We start from the raw sequence: 17,848 nt of genomic DNA on the forward strand, positions 1-17,848 counted from the left end.
AGAAGTCAGCCCTGCAAAATGGGACACTCGCAAGTTGAGTCCCAAGAACAGTTAATTTGGTACCTGTACTGGGCTTAGATTGAAGCCACAAAACCCAAATAATGCGTCAGAAGTATAGTCAATAATGGTTATTAAAACAGAAGTGCAAAAGGTTATAGAGCAGTGCAAAATCAGGAAAGAAAATAGCAAAATCTAAATATCTATCCTAAGATACTTGCGCAGACTTTTTGGTCCTCTGTCCCAGATATGGCCTCACCAGACTGAAACACAGAACCATGCAAGTCAAAAGGATGACCCAAAAATACAAACTAGGGGCCTTTCCCCACTCCCTTCCATCCCCCCTATGCTGCGCGCTGCTCTCAGCGCGCGGCATCCCAGGTAAGCTCTTCAGGTGTTCCTAATACCCTCGCTCAATGCGGGGTCGTCAAAAGGGCGCCAGCTCAGAAGAGTACCTGGGATGTCGCTGCTTAAGAGGGCTGATAGCGGCAGCGTCATGGCGGCTTCGCTGTGCCCCCCCCCCCCCGTGTCGCGGTGGGATAAACCCCGCGCTACTCTCCTCAAGTAGCGCGGGGCTTACGGTAAGTGGGGAAAGGCCCTAGGATGAATGATTTTCCTTTATGCCAGACTGCCTGCAGCTGGCCAGATCCTGGTTAACCAATCAGGTGTGTTGCTAAGACGCATGACCATGTATCTGTAATCAAGCAACTTACCCCTGCCCAGAGTTCCTTGTACTGATGAGATGGAATGCAAATGGGAAACTCCTTCCTGGTCTCTGGTCTTAAAACTCCTATGATCTCATTTGCTGATGTGTTCGTTTATGCCTGATGTGTCCGTTTATGCCTCTTAGCTACAAGTCATCATGACATTAGTTTTGCGCTAGGTGCAAACGCCTGAACCAATGATTTTGAAAGGCCAAGAAACAGCTAGAGAAAGGCTAGTTTCTTGTTAGCACTGACAGCATAAAAAGAATCCAGCAGCATGAGATATGAAGACAGACTCATGAAACGAAACACAGAGGTAATGAAAAAACAACCACAACAGAGGTATTCAGAACTTGCAAGGGATTCAAATGCCCCAGCTGCATGAACAATGCACAATGATCAGTGTCCTGGGGGACTCCGTTTTGGTTTTGCTCAGACACATTCATGCAATTGAAAATGGAGGTTTGGTGATGACGTTTCCGCTCTGCCTTGCAACCTCTGGGAAAATCAGTTCCAAACTCAAAGATGTGAAGCTTGCAATAGTTCTACCAGGCCCAAGCAGGTACTGACAGAACATTTATTTTTAATATCACTCCTGACCCAAGCTAATCCTTTCCTTCCAGTGTCAGCCTGTTTTCTTTGTTTGTCACTAAATCTACTTCTTTCTGTTCACTTCTAGGAGACCAGTCCAGTCCAGCACTCCCCAACCTCTAGTACAGGCTCTCCTCAAGATGGCAAGACCCCTGGTGCATCTAGAAGAGAAGGAGCACCAGGAGGCATACCAGCTGCTATCCCAGGAGTTCAGCCAGGAGGCCAGCCTGGCATTGCTGGAGTTGAAGGGGCCCAAGTGGGAGCAGCCGGTGGTCCAGGAGCTGTGCCTGGGGCACATCCAGGAGCTGCTTATCCTGGGGCCCAGCCTGGCTACCCCATGTTTCAACCAGGGGCACCTGGGGCCCAGACACCCTACCCTGGAGAACCCGGGTCCCAGCCTGGAGCTCCTGGAGCCCAGGGACCCTATCCTGGAGCTCCTGGAGCCTACCCAGGAGGTCCTGGAGCCCAGGCACCCTATCCTGGAGCTCCCGGAGCCTATCCTGGAGCTCCTGGAGCCTACCCAGGAGGTCCTGGAGCCCAGGCACCCTATCCTGGAGCTCCCGGAGCCTATCCTGGAGCTCCTGGAGCCTACCCAGGAGGTCCTGGAGCTCAGGCACCCTATCCTGGAGCTCCTGGAGCCTATCCTGGAGCTCCCGGAGCCTATCCTGGAGCTCCTGGAGCCCAGGCACCCTATCCTGGAGCTCCTGGAGCCTACCCAGGAGGTCCTGGAGCCCAGGCACCCTATCCTGGAGTTCTTGGAGCCTACCCAGGAGGTCCTGGAGCCCAGGCACCCTATCCTGGAGCTCCTGGAGCATACCCTGGAGGTCCTGGAGCCCAGGCACCCTATCCTGGAGCTCCTGGAGCCTACCCAGGAGGTCCTGGAGCCCAGGCACCCTATCCTGGAGCTCCTGAAGCCTACCCAGGAGGTCCTGGAGCCCAGGCACCCTATCCTGGAGCTCCCGGGGCCCAACCTGGAGCTCCTGGGGCCCAGGCACCCTATCCTGGAGCTCCTGGAGCCTACCCAGGAGGTCCTGGAGCCCAGGCACCCTATCCTGGAGCTCCCGGGGCCCAGCCTGGAGCTCCTGGGGCCCAGGCACCCTATCCTGGAGCTCCTGGAGCCTACCCAGGAGGTCCTGGGGTCCAGGTACCCTATCCTGGAGCTCCCGGGGCCCAGCCTGGAGTTCCCGGGGCCCAGCCTGGAGCTCCCGGGGCCCAGCCTGGAGCTCCTGGGGGCCAACCTGAAGCTCCTGGAGCCTACCCAGGAGGTCCTGGAGTCCAGGCACCCTATCCTGGAGCTCCCGGGGCCCAGCCTGGAGCTCCCGGGGCCCAGCCTGGAGCTCCCGGGGCCCAGCCTGGAGCTCCCGGGGCCCAGCCTGCAGTTCCCGGGGCCCAGCCTGGTGCTCCCGGGGCCCAGCCTGGAGCTCCTGGGGCCCAACCTGAGGGTCCTGGAGCTTACCCTGGAGCTCCTGGACCTTACCTAGGAGCTCCTGGACCTTACCCAGGAGCTCCTGGAGTTCAGGCACCCTATCCTGGAGCTCCCTGGACCCAACCTGGGGCTCCTGGAGTTCAGACACCTTATCCTGGAGCTCCCGGGGCCCAGCCTGGGGCTTTGGCACCACAACGTGTAGAGCAAGCTGAAGTTCCTGGAGCTCATCCTGGAATTCCTGGGGGCGAGACAGTTTACCCTGGAGGCCCACCTGGAGTTTCTGGACTTGCCTATCCTGGTGCCCCTGGGGCTCAACCAGGTATTCCTGGGTTCCAGGAAGGATATCGTGATGCCCAGCCTGGGGCTCCTGGAGTACCGACATACTACCCTGGTGCCCGTGAAGCATATCTTGCAGGCCAGTATGGAGCTCCCTGGCATCCTTCACCTGTCACACAGTTTCCAGGGCTGCTGACAGTGCCATCGGGGCCTTCTTTAGGCGCTACACCCCCAGCATCGCCAGCATTAACTTCAGAGTCTGTCGTATCTGGATCCTCTTTGGCCCCAGCTCGTTATGCTGAGACTGTGGATGCCCTTCGCCAGCTGGCCCAGCTGAACAGCCTCTGGTATTCTTTAAGAGACCGGATCAACATGCTGGAACAATACAAGGTTAATTATTCTGATCTTCAGAGGCTGCAAGACTTCCTCACCCGTGCAGGTATATATTCAAGATGCACCAGGTATTCATCCCAGAGTTCTTTGGCAAACTGCCAGGATTTATTGGTGCAATATTTCCTACCCATGTTTTGCCTACCCATTCTGTGTAGGATGAACCAGAAAATATCAGATTCTGCTTGCCAAAAAAGTTGGGGTTTGGGATGCTGGCCCTGCCATTTAGGGCTTGAGGGTCTCTGACCTACATGTGATTTGGTCATTGTTCTTCTCCTTTCTTGCTTCTGGGTAGTTGATAACACCATGGCCAGAATCCCACCCAACCTTCAGGAACAGCTCGCTGAACTGAAGTCCATGGAAGAACAAGTGAAAGATGAAAAAGAGAAGGTGAGTGTAGCTTGTTTTCATGTTTGCCACATGAATTTGTGCAGTCTGATTTTCTCAGTCCCACAGTCCCACAGAAGCAGTGGCGAAGCACCCACGGGACGGGGGGTGCAATGCCCCAGGTGCACCGCATGGCAGGGGCGTGGCGGAGGCATTCCAGGGTGGGGCGGGGTGGTGGTGGAATCAAGAAGACTCAACAAATGGTCCCAGTTTGGGCAGCAGCCCTATACATGCTGCTAAACTCCAAAGGAAGGCCTTCTTTTTCTTCCTTGGCCATTAATGACATGAGTCCTTCTGAACATTATTAGCCAGCCCATTTCAAATAGGAGCCGTGGCTCTCATTTTGTCACAGTATGTTCTGTGCAATGGGTGCGACAGAAATCCAGGGGTTAAGTTGGCTGTCTTATGCTATTGCTGCTGCCTTGAAATTAACAAAAATGCAAACATATTTTGATTATTCCCTGCCATCCCCTTTCCACTTATCCACATTCCCTCTCTCACTCTAATGCTTTCCCTTCCCAAAGGTCCATTCACCCTGAGCTAATTCACTGCGATGTGCTGATCACATGATATGAAATAAACAGAATGGGGTTTTGAAAGAAGAGGGCAGCTGAAATGGCAGGTCTTATATGAACTGTTCATTTTCTAATCTGGACTTTATCAAACCTGCTTTCCTGTTGCTCGTGCTAGGTCATACTGTTCTATTCTCATCCTGAGGTTTCCATTACAAGCTGAGTTAGTAATTCAATCAGATGAATAAAATAAGGCATCGCCAGGGGTTCCTGGGTTATAGGGGGCTAGCCAAATTGTGGTCAGTCTGCTGACAGATGAGGAGGAGTGTCAGCAGGCTGACCCATGACAGTTTCATCCCACTTCCTGCTTCTGTCACTTCCTTAGCCCCCCCCCCCCCCATTCTTGCTTTGTGGCTACTTTTTGATCCTGATTCCACCTGGCTTCAACCATGCAGCTTGTCCACTGCTATGGATGCTCTTCTTTCTAATCAATAAGTTAATTTAGGATTACATTCAGGTGTGATTCAAGTGGGCATTAATCTCCTAAAGTAGGCCTTACTTGCAATAGGGCAGAATGTGTGTCTTTCCTCGAAAGAACAGGTCAGCATGTTGACTGAAGTTATTGAAGGCAACCATGAAGTTTGGCCTCCTAATTCTTTCCAATTATGATTCTAGGTAGACAAGATTCAGAGAATTGTTGAAGGAGATCTGGCAGCAGCAGTGTCAATGCCAATCCCAGAGATGGCAGAGGAGGGAGCTGGTCAGATCAACATGCAGATAGGTTATCTCAGGTAAAAATAGGAAAATGAAGCAGAGAAGGGAGGAATTAATCTTGGCTTTGTTGCTTAATGCCGTGACTTGTGTTGGCAGGCCTCATCCGAATGACCGCTGCATGTGGATTGGGGAGTTCACATGCAGGCAGTGGGGTAGAGAGCCCCATTGTGTCTTCATCTCAAGAACATGAAGAGTACATCAAAAACAAAAACACCAGACCTCTCAACTCATTTGTCTGTGTTTACAGCCATGGAAGCTGTTGTCTTTCTAACTATTTTTTTTCCTTCTGTGTCAAGCTGACTAATGGTGACCCTGTAGGGTTTGTAAGGCAAAAGATGTTTAGAGGTGGTTTGCCTTCCCCTCCTCTTCTTTGGTAGTCTCCCATCCAACAAATGATCTTATGACACTGGGTTGTCAAGGTCAGAGTGTAACTATAATAACTTCCTACAAGGCTATTCCAAAGTTTGGGTTTTTTTAGAATAAAAATGAGGGATGGTTAAAAAAAATAACAGTTTTTTCAGCAAAACACTGTTTTGTCCGTATTCATATTTGAAATGGTTTTTTTTCCTGAGGGACTATAAAAAGAAAACTACCTCTTAGCACATTTATAGTAGTCCTGTGCCAGCCCTGCAGAATTTTAAAATATCCAAGAGGGCTCTTAGCTGTCCTCCAAGTAACAGATGCTGATTTCTTTTTAATTCACAAACTGTTTCAGAAAGGTGGCTGAAAAGGAACCATTCAAAAAGTGGTATAATTGGGAGGCAAGGCCTGCACGGTGTTTAAAAAGCCATTGTGAACCGATCTGAGAGGATTGAGGACAAGCGTGGGACAGAGCTGTTACCATTTCAAGTGTTTCAGAGAGACTCCCGTGCTGTGCCATGGAGAGAAATATCTCTTACTGTGACGTGCCTCTGAAGATGCCAAGCACAGATGAGGGCAAAACTTTTGGAGCTAAAACTATCAGATCACGGCCATCCAGCCGGAAAAACCCACAGTAGCCAGTTTCAAAGAGCTATTTTAAGTCCTTTCCCCGTCCCAGTGACCTGCAGGTGAGGTTTTGGGAGCCCTTGGCAAAAAGCTGTCCAGGAGACTTTCTCCTAGACACTGCCATGACTGGGACAGAGAGCAGGCAAACCAATAGTAACTTGCTGCTCCTGGTTACCATTGTTTCTCATACCCTGGCCCTAAAGAGCAAGCCTCTGCTGCTACCACTGGGATACCAGTTGCCATCCTCCTGCCTGTCCCATTGGTCTGGATGGCAGCTGCTGCCATTGCTTGCTCGGGCAAGTGAGGTAACAGTGGTCTGTGGGCATGCATCACCCACTGCTGCTTGCCCTCTGATTATCTGGCAGAAGAGGAGGAGTCTCTGCCTTTACCTGCCACAGTGATGTGCCTACCAAGGAAGAGAGGACAGGCTGAATCTTATCTGGAAGGAGACAGGCCTTCCAGGGGCCCCAGTGCCACTAATTTCACCACCCTGAGAGAGAGCACAGGTTTTGATTGCTAGTGCAGCACCATAGCAGGTCCTCCCAAGACCCCAGGCCTCAGCAACTGACCAACAATGCCAGCCCCTGATGTCGGCCTTGATGGAGGTATTTGTCTTCCTCCCCATGCATAAGACTTTGGGAAAAGTAGTTGGAAGAGGAATTACCAGCATATTGTACACACTCTGTGGAACTTTTGCGTTTCCGCATGATGAATAAAGAAGTCAAAGGAAATCGAGAACCAATAGTCCTGGCAGGTTGGATGAGGAGATGCGTGGAAGCTCCTGGTGGGCTGGTTTCAGCGAGTTTTCCCATGGCACCCCATAAGTGCATTGCAGAGCCAGGGAACAAACAAAACACACACACACTCACAAATTATTTCTCCTGTTTGGCGCATAACTCGTCTTTGTTGTTGGCTTTGTGGTACAGAGCAACGGTGCAGGAGATAGAAAAAGAACTAAAGGAGCTGAGAGAGAAGCAGGATAAGGGCAAAGTAACCCTGGAGCAATCAGTGACCGACACGGCCCTCGACCTACAAGAACAGGTCAGCATGAGGGATCAGGGGCAGTACAGGCTGTTTGCCATGCCTTCATTCCTGGCTGGCTACCCGGAGCTCCTCTTGGCCATTCATTCCCAGATGCGTACCTGCCAGAGGGACATATGGGTACAAATGTCCCCGGGTGCAGGCAATTTAATCACGTGGGGCGCCGGAAAATTGCCCCCACACCCCTCCTCCTTCCCTTCCCCCCACGGGACCATACTGACTGTGACTGTGAAAGGTGGCGTGGGAGAACTGGTGGGGGCAAGCTGGAAGGGCTGAGCCAAGCGCCCCACTCCCTAAGTGGCCCCAGGCAAACCAGCAGGCCTGAGTATGACCCCCACAGCTGACAGGGAGGCCGTAAGTGGGCAGAGAGCGCCGGGGGGGGGGGGAGGAAGTGGAAAAATCAGGTCTTACCCCGGGCTCGGGGTGGGTGGAACAGAAAACTCTGGTCTTACCCTGGGTGCCATTTTCTTCCGGTATGCCACTGTTCATTCCCCTTGCTCTTCTATCATTCCAAACCCAAGCCAAATCTTTTATTTAGGCTGGCTTTCAGGGAATGAAGAAGTTGGTGTGTTAACTAGTTTCCCAACTTTCCTGTTGTTTTTATATGCTTTTGGGGCTGTTAGTAAATGTGTATAGTATGTTACGCTGCCACCTTTTATTTGTTAACTGCTTTGAATGCTATGGGAGAAAGGTGGGCTATAAATGGTTTAAATAAATGTAGGCATCATCGTGGTTTTAGAAAAGACATGTGGTTTAGAGCATTGGCCAACCACATCTTTTCTCCTTGGGACCTTTGCCCACTGTAAGAGGCATTTCACCCATGAATGGCATAAGTTTGCATTTCTAAGGACGAGCCCTGGCATGAGGTGAATCAGCCGAGGAACTGTGAAGAATATGATTGTTGAAGGTTTCTTAAGTTGGCATCTGTCTTGCAGTCAGTGCTGAATGACCATGAGTCACACTGCTTGATTAGCTTGCCACATGCATTTTATCAACTACCCAAAATGTGCATATAGCTTAATGTTTTTAATGACCTGGTAAATGCTTGGTACTTATGGTACAAATGGCAGAAATCCCACTTTACTGAACAAGAGTTTGGAATCATGCTGTCAGTACTAAAAACCTTCATTCACGAAGTTTGTGTCAGGGTGCCCTGTTCCATCCTGGGAGGAGGAGCTTAACCACACACCCCTGAAATTTTCCCAACCTGAAGTGGCCCATGGCTCTCTTTGTCTTGGGCTGTTGGTACTTTCATGACTGCTGCTCGGGCACCCCCAGGTTTCCCCAACAGAGCAACTAGACCCCCCTGGGGCATTTCAGGTCAGGAAAATGTACAGGGCAGAAAACTGAAGCGCCTTATTTCTGTGCAGCATGGGTCCTGATCCAAAATGGGGCAAAATGCATGTGAGAATTGAGGGGAACTCACTGCTCACGTATGATTGAAAGACAAGAGTTGGGAAACCAGAAGCAATCCTCATAGAATGTAATATTTCTATATCCCTCCACTTTGCATAAAGAGAACCACCAAGATGTTCATGAAATCAAAAGCTCTCCAGAAGAAAAGCCTGGTTCTGCTTCCCTCTTCCCAGGTTCTGGTTGAAATAGAGTTTATTCTATTGTCAAACTCCCTTGACCAGACTCCTCTTTCTCTCCTCACTTGCCCACAGTTAGACAAGGTTAGATCGGTGATAGAGAACATGATGGCCTCCTCGTCCACCTTGCTGTCCATGAGCGTGCCACCTGCCCTGTCCATGAGCGTGCCACCTGCCCTGGAACCTGGGGTAACTGCTCAGGTGGCTCAGGTCCAGCAGAGCACGTGTGCAGCTTGCAGCTTAGATGTCAGTGAGAAGGTTAGCCAGCTGTTCAAGCGCTATGAGCAGCTGCAGGACTCAATAAACAGATTCATGCTGAGGCAGGTAGAAGGCAAATCGACCAAGAAACCCAAGGAGCGGCAGGTAAGGCCACCGCAAGAGCCTGGCTCAGTCCAATGTATATCCAAGGACAGAGGGATTCCTGTAGTAGGTCACATGGGTGGGAAGAGCTTGGGCCTCATTTGGTGCTAGTGGGGAAGACCTGAAGATGGATTGTGGTCTATGGGGGTGTCATTAGCAGCCTATGATCTATGGTAGGCTTAGAAGTTTTGATCCAGGGGGGCGTTTCTGCAGATGGAACCATTTCCACCTGTGAAAATGCTTGATTCCACTCAACCCAGAAAGTTGTGAATGAAGCACTTGGAAAGAGAATGGGAGGGAGATAAGAAGAGGGAATGGGAGCACTTGAGCACAGTGGGCCAGCATGATGTAGTGATTAAGAGAGAGTGGACTCTAACCTGGAGAATCAGGTTTGATTTCCGACTCCTCCACATGAGTGACACTTATCTGGTGAACCAAATGTGTTGCCGTACTCCTACATTCCTGCTGGGTGACCTTGGGCAGTCACAGTTCTTCAGAACTTTATCAGCCCACCTGCCTCACAAGGTGTCTGTTGTGAGGAGAGGAAGGGAAGGCCACTTTGAGATTCCTTTTGGTAGAAGAAAGAGGGGTATAAAAATCAACTCTTCTTTAGTGCACATGTGGTCATGACTGACCTCAGTTTAATTGCCACATGAATGCAGCCCTAGAAGAGAGACCACCTAAATATAGGTCCAAAAGAGTTCTGAAGATCATGCAATCGAACCTCTTGGCCTAATACATATATTATCTCTATATACAAGATTCTTCTATCTCCTCCCTCCCTCCCTTCCTCCCACCTCACCCCCCATTGCTGTCCTCTAGTTCCAAAAAAGTGGTGAGGGAATCTGTGGGACATTCAGACTTTTCTGAGATGTCAGCTGTTCACCTACAACTCATAAGCAAGTAAGTAGGCCGTGTTGTAGGAATGGTTCCCAGCAAGGTCATGATAGTCTTCAAATCATCCCTGCTTAACCAATAGCCCCTGCCACCATGTCACATGTACAAATGTGTCATCTGTATCCTCTCAGTGTTTGACTGGTTAACTTTTCATGCCTCCTGTTCCTTATGAAGCTATTTCTTATCTTTTTTCTTCCTTTTGCTTGGCTTCAGTAGGATTCAGTAGCAGCCTACCTTGGTGTGAATGGCACTGAATTGATGCAGCGGTGATAAGACCAAGAGCCTTTGCTGTCTTGCTCTTCTGCTCAGTTACATGGCTTTTTGACTCAACTTTGATTTTAAATAGTTATAGGCAGTTAGTGAAGTTCATGGAAGATGGAAAGCATCTTTGAGGCAACTGAGCCAGAAGTATTTCTGTTGTGGTTTCAGTTTGATGGCCATGGGAACGGAATAGTCTGATAGCTTTTTAAAACGTGCCTTAGCTTTGAAAGGATGGGGAGTTAATTTCAGGATTTCTGTATTTGAACGTAAAAAGAAGAAGAAGAGTTTGGATTTATATCCCCCCCTTTCTCTCCTGCAGGAGACTCACAGGGGCTTACAATCTCCTTGCCCTTCCCCCCTCACAACAAACACCCTGTGAGGTTGGTGGGGCGGAGAGAGCTCAGAAGAACTGTGACTAGCCCAAGGTCACCCAGCTGGCGTGTGTGGGAGTGTACAGGCTAATCTGAATTCCCCAGATAAGCCTCCACAGCTCAGGCGGCAGAGCTGGGAATCAAACCCGGTTCCTCCAGATTAGATACACGAGCTCTTAACCTCCTACGCCACTGCTGCTAACAAAGAAACAGCAGTCGTTTCAAGCCTGAAATCCTCTGGACCATGTGGTCTCCCTCACCCCTTACCCCTGGCATGCTGGGCCAAGACTGAAGACATTCTGGCTTAGAACATCCTCAGTCTAACCACAATTCATTGTGCTTTTCAAATCTGAGTCCTTCAACATAGTTGGGTTGTTTTTGCTTGCCCACAAACTGTCCAGGATGGGGTGTGTGTGAGAGAGAATTGTGATTCTCTTTTATTAGTTGACACTTGGCTATGAGGATATTTCTTTCTATAATGGGTAGGCAGAGATCCCATAGGTCCTTATCGTAGTATCATCAACCTTTCGGGGGAGGGGGGGGTGCCAAATCTACGGGGAAAGCTTATGTGACCCCATGAAGGGGAGTGGATCAGTCAAGCATCACAGAAAAGCTTCTCCTGTATGACTAGAATAATATCAAGCAGTTCTTCCATAGGGAATATAATATGGTTTCGGTACCTAGATATGAACTTGTAAACTTGTGAAGCTTATGGCAAGCCAGGCCATGGTCCATCGAGCTCAGTATTGCCTCCTGTCATTGGCAGTAACTCTTCAGACTTTCAGAGGAGAAAAGGTCTTTCCCATCACTTTATGACTAGAGATTGGCCCTTCTGTATGCAAAGCAGTGGTCTACTGCTGGACAACAGACTCTCTGAAAGAATAGTTAATTTAGCCCATATTCTCTCTGTGGATGCAAATTCCTCAGAAAGTTCTCACATGGATGACTGTGCAGTCACAAACTCTTGCAGGTTCCTTTTCAAGGCAGTGTCCATGAAATCCCGTGGGCTTTATGGAGAGACTTCTTGTTGGTATTTGCAAGTATCTGTCACAATTCAGACATGATGGGGTTAACTGTGTGCATGCTGATTAGCTGCTGAGGTCAGAGTTTTATGGCCAGCCCATTGATCAAGCTATTGGTCAGCTAGCCCCGGCATTGTCTATGTGGGACTAGGGGTCTGCAAACTGTGGCTCTCCAGATGTTCATGGACTACAATTCCCTGCCAGCATGGCCAAATGGCAGGGCAGATGGGAATTGTAGTCCATGAACATCTGGAGAGCCACAGTTTGCAGACCCCTGGACTAGACGCGTGGACAGAAAGTTATAAAGTATGTTTCTTTGTTTGAGCACATTGCACATCACACGAGGAAGAAACCTTTTGCTTTGCTAGACAGGCACCAAGTGTAGAACCAGTCCCAGAGATTTAGAGTAGTCTCAATTAGGAACTGGGGGACTCTAGGCTGACTGACCACCCTTGTATTATTTGAAACGTTCATTGTTTTATTGGTTCTATAATAGGAAGAAGAGATGCTGAGCAACATTCAAAGTACCATCCTGCAAATCCAGGAAGATTGTGAGAAGCTAAACAATACAACAGGCACTCTTGTAGATGATCATCGTCAGAAGCAGAAAGAGATCGGTGTAGGTGATTTTAATGCACTGTTTGCAGGGGGAGCGGGGTTGATGTCTAACATCAAACAAAGGAGCCTCTCCTGGTAGATTCCAGGAGCACTCCATGTCTCAGTGCAAGATGACAATCATGCAAATCAGGGACGTAGGTATAGATTTTTTAAGAGTCTCATGCTCTACCGACTGAGCTAGCCGGGCACATAGGTATAGATTTTTTAGGGGGGGGGCTCAGGGGGACCACACCTCCCCAAGCCCAAGCCCCATCCTCAGTGCTTATAAAAGCAGCTCTCCGAGGCCAGGGATGGCAGACTCCCCTGCCCCGCCTGCCCCCACAGGCCGGCTGTCCCTTCTGCCCTCCCCTCCAGGCAGAGGTGTAGCTAGAGAAAATGGAGCCTGGTGCAAAATTCGATGGTTTGGCGCTCCTCCCCAATGGTGGGCTTACCACTGTGATTAAAGTGCTGGAATCCACCCTCCAAAACAAAAGCAATCACTTTTCCACAATGGTGTTTAGATTAGAGTTTAGATTCTCCTCCTTTTTAAATCCACCCTTTTAAAGGGGAGAATCTGGGGTCCCCGAAGTTAAACAACCGTTGAGGTAAAATGATGCTGTTTTGGGGTGGATTATCCCCACCCTGAAATCAGCATCACTTTCAATTCTTTAAATCAGATTCCCTGTGATTCTCCCTTTAAATTCACATGCCTAAGGGGGTGTAGATTTAAAAGGAGAATCTGGGGAAATTTGGGGGTGCTCTGTCTGCAATTGCATTGCCAGTAAAGCTAGCAGCACCACACTTCTCAGGGTATCTTTTAGAGTCTTTCCTAATGATAATACTCTAGGTTTGAGAAGTTTGGTTCAGGGGGTCCAAAGTTATGGACCCTCAAAGGTGTAGCCCCCATTTCCTATTAGCTCCCATTGGAAACAATGGGGGATGGGGCGCCCCCTTTGGGAGGTCATAACTTTGGACCCCCTGAACCAAACCTCACCAAACCTGTGTGGTATCATCAGGGGAGTTTCCCAACAAATCCTTGCAATTTTGGTGCTGCTAGCTTAACAACTGCTCCCCCTGCAGGCCAAAAACTAAAAACACGTTAAAAATACAAAAAAAAACACAAACGGGGGGCAGAGCTTCAGACATGTAATGGGGGGGTTGAACCCAAGAAAAAAAAACCCTTACCTATGTTCTTGATGCACATACAAACCATCCACTGACTGTGCAGGAAACTGAGGCTGTCTTTCCAGTAACTAATTTTGGTCCCCTTGTTCTTTCAAGATGTTGTTCAAGTCCCTGGAGAAGCTGGAAAAAAATAAAGCTGACAAAGATCGCCTGGTGATGGAGATTGATGTGGTAAGGAGCAAAAGCAGATGTCCTGTTGTAACTGCACACCTCAGGAGGTGGCAAAGGGCTCCCTTTACAGAAGGCTGTGCATTTGGTCGATGAGTCCTGGGTTCTGCTCCCAGCTCCCTAGCTGATCTGCAAAATCTGCCATGAAAAGTTTCCTTCCTCTTCAAGGATGCTAATTCTCGCCTTCCTTGGAGGGTTGTGGAAATGGAAAACTACATGTACTGGAGAGGAGAGGGGAACTGTTTGTGAGACAGATCCACCCAAAGATCAACCCTCGCTTGTGTCCTTCTTTCCAGAAAGCAGATAAGTCAGCCCTGGCTGCAAAGGTCAGCCGCACCCAGTTTGATGCCACCACAGAGCAGCTGCATAAGATGATGCAAGAGCTGCTAAACAAGATGGCTGGGCAAGAGCAAGACTGGCAGAAGATGCTTGACAAACTGTTGATAGAAATGGACTCCAAGGTAAGGGAGGTGTGGGGCTCTTCAGTCAGTCCCCGCAGCATGGCAAATCAGGGTAAGTGGCCGTCCTGACCATCGCTTCCCATGTCTGTGCTGCAGTAGGCAGCTGGGACTGCGCAAAGCATTCACTGCTTCTCCACCTCCTCAGTTCATAAGCACTCTTTGAGGGAAACCAGCAGAGCATCTTGCCTGGCTTGGACTTCTCTTTGTGACCCAGGTGAACCTGCGCAGAGGTAAAGAGGCCTGAAGTGCACATTAATGCGTGGTTCAAATTTGGTCTTCAGGTGCAGCCCCACACTGGGACTGTGTCTGCACACAGACCTGCTGATTGGAAGATTTTTCATAGCTAGGGAGGGAGTGCCTCACCCATCTGTCTCAAAAACACGGGAGTTCCTTCCTCCCAGAGTCACGTGCACCAGGTGAGGGAGCCCCTCGCTCCCTCACTTCTTCCTTTGCTGCCAGAGAGAGATGTTTTTTCTTCAGCTCTTGTTTTCTTGCTGTGTTTTTCCTTGATTTTCCTTCTCTTTGGGGGCTTTGCCCCATTCTGACTCTGGGCTTCCAAGTACAAAGATGACACTTTCAGATGAACACAACGCCTGCTCGTTGTGCCTAGGAGAAACCCACGACACACAAACTTTCAACATTTGCCAGAAATGTATGGTAAAAGCAGGGGCTGACAGGTCCTTTTGTTTAAAGGCAGCCTTTTGGGAGATGGCTCCGGTGGCCATATCTCCCTATCCAGGCTCCCAGACCCCTTGTGCCACCTCTACGAGGTCAGCCCCAGTCACAGTGGCCACTGCAATACCTGTATCTCACTCAGTGCTGTGCTCGCTGCATTTGGAAATCCTACCCATTCCAGTGAAGAAAAACTTCTCCGTTCTGGGGTCTTCCCCAATCCTGGGATCAGCCCCAGGGTTCCAAAGTCATTGCCTGTTCCAATAGGGGTCAGAAGACAGATTCCAGATTAAGACAAAGAGAGAGACATCCCATTCAAGGAGATAACACTTATACACACTTAGAGTGATATAGTGCCCCCCCCCCCCCCCGCGCCCAAGTGTCCAGACATGCTGAGTCAGTCACTCCAACATTGTGGCTGCAGGAAGAAAGGGTGCACGCATTCCAAAACAGCAGGCCCACTTTCTTTCTCCTTGTGAGTTACCCCTATTTTAAACAGAAACACTCTTATTATGACCATTGCTTTCACATCCTGCGTGTGAGCTCCCAAAGGCACCTGGTGGGCCACTGCGAGTAGCAGAGAGCTGGACTAGATGGACTCTGGTCTGATCCAGCTGGCTTGTTCTTATGTTCTTATGACAGAGAAGATGGAGAATTAAGTATTGGATGCAGCAGAGCTACAGGGAAATTCAGAAGCATCCATTGCAGGAAACAGTTAAAAAAACGCACACTTCCTCTCTTGAGTTCCTCTGGCATCAGTTTTAACTGAATGCCTAAGATGTAATATCTACAACGACGATTAATCCAGCCTTGGCCTCGGTGCCTTGGAGATGCAGCCTTCTTCTGACCCCACGTGTCCTGTTTTCACAGTTGGACCGCTTGGAACTGGATCCATTCCGACAGCAGCTGGAGGAGCGATGGAAGAACATCCGGAAAGAGCTGAAGGAGAGGGTGCCACAAGATGAAGGTGATGAAGCTGCTGGGATCCGGAGGTAAAAAAAAAATCTGCATGTGCCTTGTTTCAGACGATCACGAAGTCAGCGGGCAGAATTGTTTGGGGTGTAGCATCAAGCAGTATCGGTTTCTCTCGGCATATTTTTTCACATTGTTATTGTGTTCTAGAATGTCACCCTATGACACTGAACAGTGTTAAATCAATATTCCCTTGCTTGAAAGAACATATTCTTTCATCCTTGACAACTTTAAGAATCTTGCAGCACAATCCTAAATAGCTGCACACTTATAAATTCACAAATGGATTTAGGATTGCACGGTCAGAGAGCAGAGCTTGGAGAGATCTCATTCTGAGACCCCGGAGGGCCAGTCCTGACATTGCTGACCTATGAACTCATTTATGGCAGCCTGAGTGTTTAGAATAGGAGTCTGCAACCTGGGGCTCTCCAGATATTCATGGACTAAAAATCCCAATTGGCCATGCTGGCAGGGGTTGATGGGAATTGTCCATGAACATCTGGAGAACTGCAGGTTACAGACCCCTGGTTTAGAAGCAAGGCTTTTAATGTCAAACAAGTTCAGGGTCACAGCTGGCTCCCTGACTGACACTTTGAGGGGAGTGTTTGTGTCTTGTTTTTGCAGCATTCCCATCTGGCTTTTCCCCATCACAGAAGTCAATGCATGCGGTTCCGAGGTGGGCTTTCCTCCACGTCCCATTCTGCTTAACTTCAGCAAGGTTTCCAGATTGCATACCTGCCCTAGGAGTACAGTCAGTAGTACTTCTAGGTGTTTAGTGCTTGCTTTTCCATCATGGGAACCATGAATTCTGCTCCCTGGGCAGAATTTGTCTCTTGCATCCATGCTTTTCAAACTTCTAATCTACGTGCGTTTCTTAAGTGTTTATTCACCCCTTCAGACTTGGCTTGCCACTTCCAATAGAGAATGTTGTGAGTTTAAAAAGCACATTGTGTCTTCTTGCTCATTATAAATTCCTTACCTACTGCCATACAACTAGGTTGACTAGAAGCCTTTCCAGTCACAATAGAAATTGTTTTGAATATGGGCAAGTGCAAAAAAAAATGGTTTTGGAGAGCTGGAAGTGATTTCCTCTATAACAATATTGTCACTGTTGTCATTTGAAAGTTTGTTACATTACAATGCAGAGAGCACTCAGACTCAAACATAAATCCCTCGATTAAAAATCCATGAAAATAAGAAATGCAACAACATTAAGAATAATAAGAGAAAAAACTACAGCATTTGCTAATCAGCAGGTGACGATATCAATGAATGACTTCAAGAATATTGCATTGACAACCAAGAGAGGACAAAAGGCAGAACTTCTTGGCTAGGTGGTGCACAAAAGTGGGGCCCAAGGCCCTGCTCTGTGTCTTTGCAAACCCTAAGGTAGCATTGTGTCTATGCTAGTCCTATTTCTACAGAAGTTGAATATTATAGGTTCTGGCACATTAGGGATGGGGGAAGCTGCCTCTTTAAAAATCAGGAAACACATATTTCATACCTGTCAGTGAAAAAAAAAGAAAAAAAGAACTAAGAACAGTATTGAAATGATGCCTGTTAACAAGGAATGGCCCACACAAGTTATAAATGGGTATTGTTTGTTCTCACTATTGCAAGTTGTACCACCTAAATGTCACCACCAGGGGGTGCTGGTGCTTGGCATGTGTGAACATGAGGCACGTTCACTCACCTACATTGCACTTTGCCTTAGAAATGCTACCCAGCTTTTCCTGCTGTATCCCTGATAGGCAGATAACACAATGAGCAGCCCCGTACAATATGCCTATTAAGCAAGATGCAAACCAGATCTGACAGCAAGGCCTCGCCACTGCCTGCGCTTGGTTCTGCAGGTTGCTTTGCGGGTAATTTTTCTTTCATTTCTCGAACCAAACATTGCACCAGAAGAAATGGAGAAATAAAATGCAAACTGACCTTGGATGACAAGAGGCATGTTTCCCGAGCAGAGAGTTGTATGCTCACCTCTTTCAAGCTCTGCCTCCAGGGTGATCTTCAAAGAATGGCAGGTCTGAAACAGTTGCTGCTTAAATCTCATCCCACTGTGCTGATTACATTTTCCCAGAGGCTGTGGGGTCAGCTTCTGACTCACAACCCCCCTCCCCCCTCCTTAGTTTTTTTGGGATTAGGTCAAGGAACTTCATGTTTGGGACTTGGGGGATTTCCAGAGCTACCATTCCTGCAGGT

The 17,848-nt window shown here is 48.8% G+C and overlaps 1 protein-coding gene across 1 annotated transcript in view; it reads left to right on the forward strand.

Moving 5' to 3' along the window:
* QRICH2 (glutamine rich 2) overlaps nucleotides 1-17,848 on the forward strand; it is a 52,319-nt gene that overhangs the window by 18,651 nt on the left and 15,820 nt on the right. Inside the window, exons 5-13 of the mRNA XM_048487404.1 lie at nucleotides 1,381-3,433; nucleotides 3,680-3,778; nucleotides 4,963-5,074; nucleotides 6,971-7,085; nucleotides 8,753-9,040; nucleotides 12,085-12,207; nucleotides 13,467-13,541; nucleotides 13,835-13,999; nucleotides 15,542-15,663. Coding sequence (XP_048343361.1) covers nucleotides 1,381-3,433; nucleotides 3,680-3,778; nucleotides 4,963-5,074; nucleotides 6,971-7,085; nucleotides 8,753-9,040; nucleotides 12,085-12,207; nucleotides 13,467-13,541; nucleotides 13,835-13,999; nucleotides 15,542-15,663 — 3,152 coding nt within the window. The remainder of the gene's footprint in view (nucleotides 1-1,380; nucleotides 3,434-3,679; nucleotides 3,779-4,962; nucleotides 5,075-6,970; nucleotides 7,086-8,752; nucleotides 9,041-12,084; nucleotides 12,208-13,466; nucleotides 13,542-13,834; nucleotides 14,000-15,541; nucleotides 15,664-17,848) is intronic.

Source organism: Sphaerodactylus townsendi, linkage group LG03 (genome assembly GCF_021028975.2).
Source record: "Sphaerodactylus townsendi isolate TG3544 linkage group LG03, MPM_Stown_v2.3, whole genome shotgun sequence".
NCBI classification, from domain to species: Eukaryota; Metazoa; Chordata; class Lepidosauria; order Squamata; family Sphaerodactylidae; genus Sphaerodactylus; species Sphaerodactylus townsendi.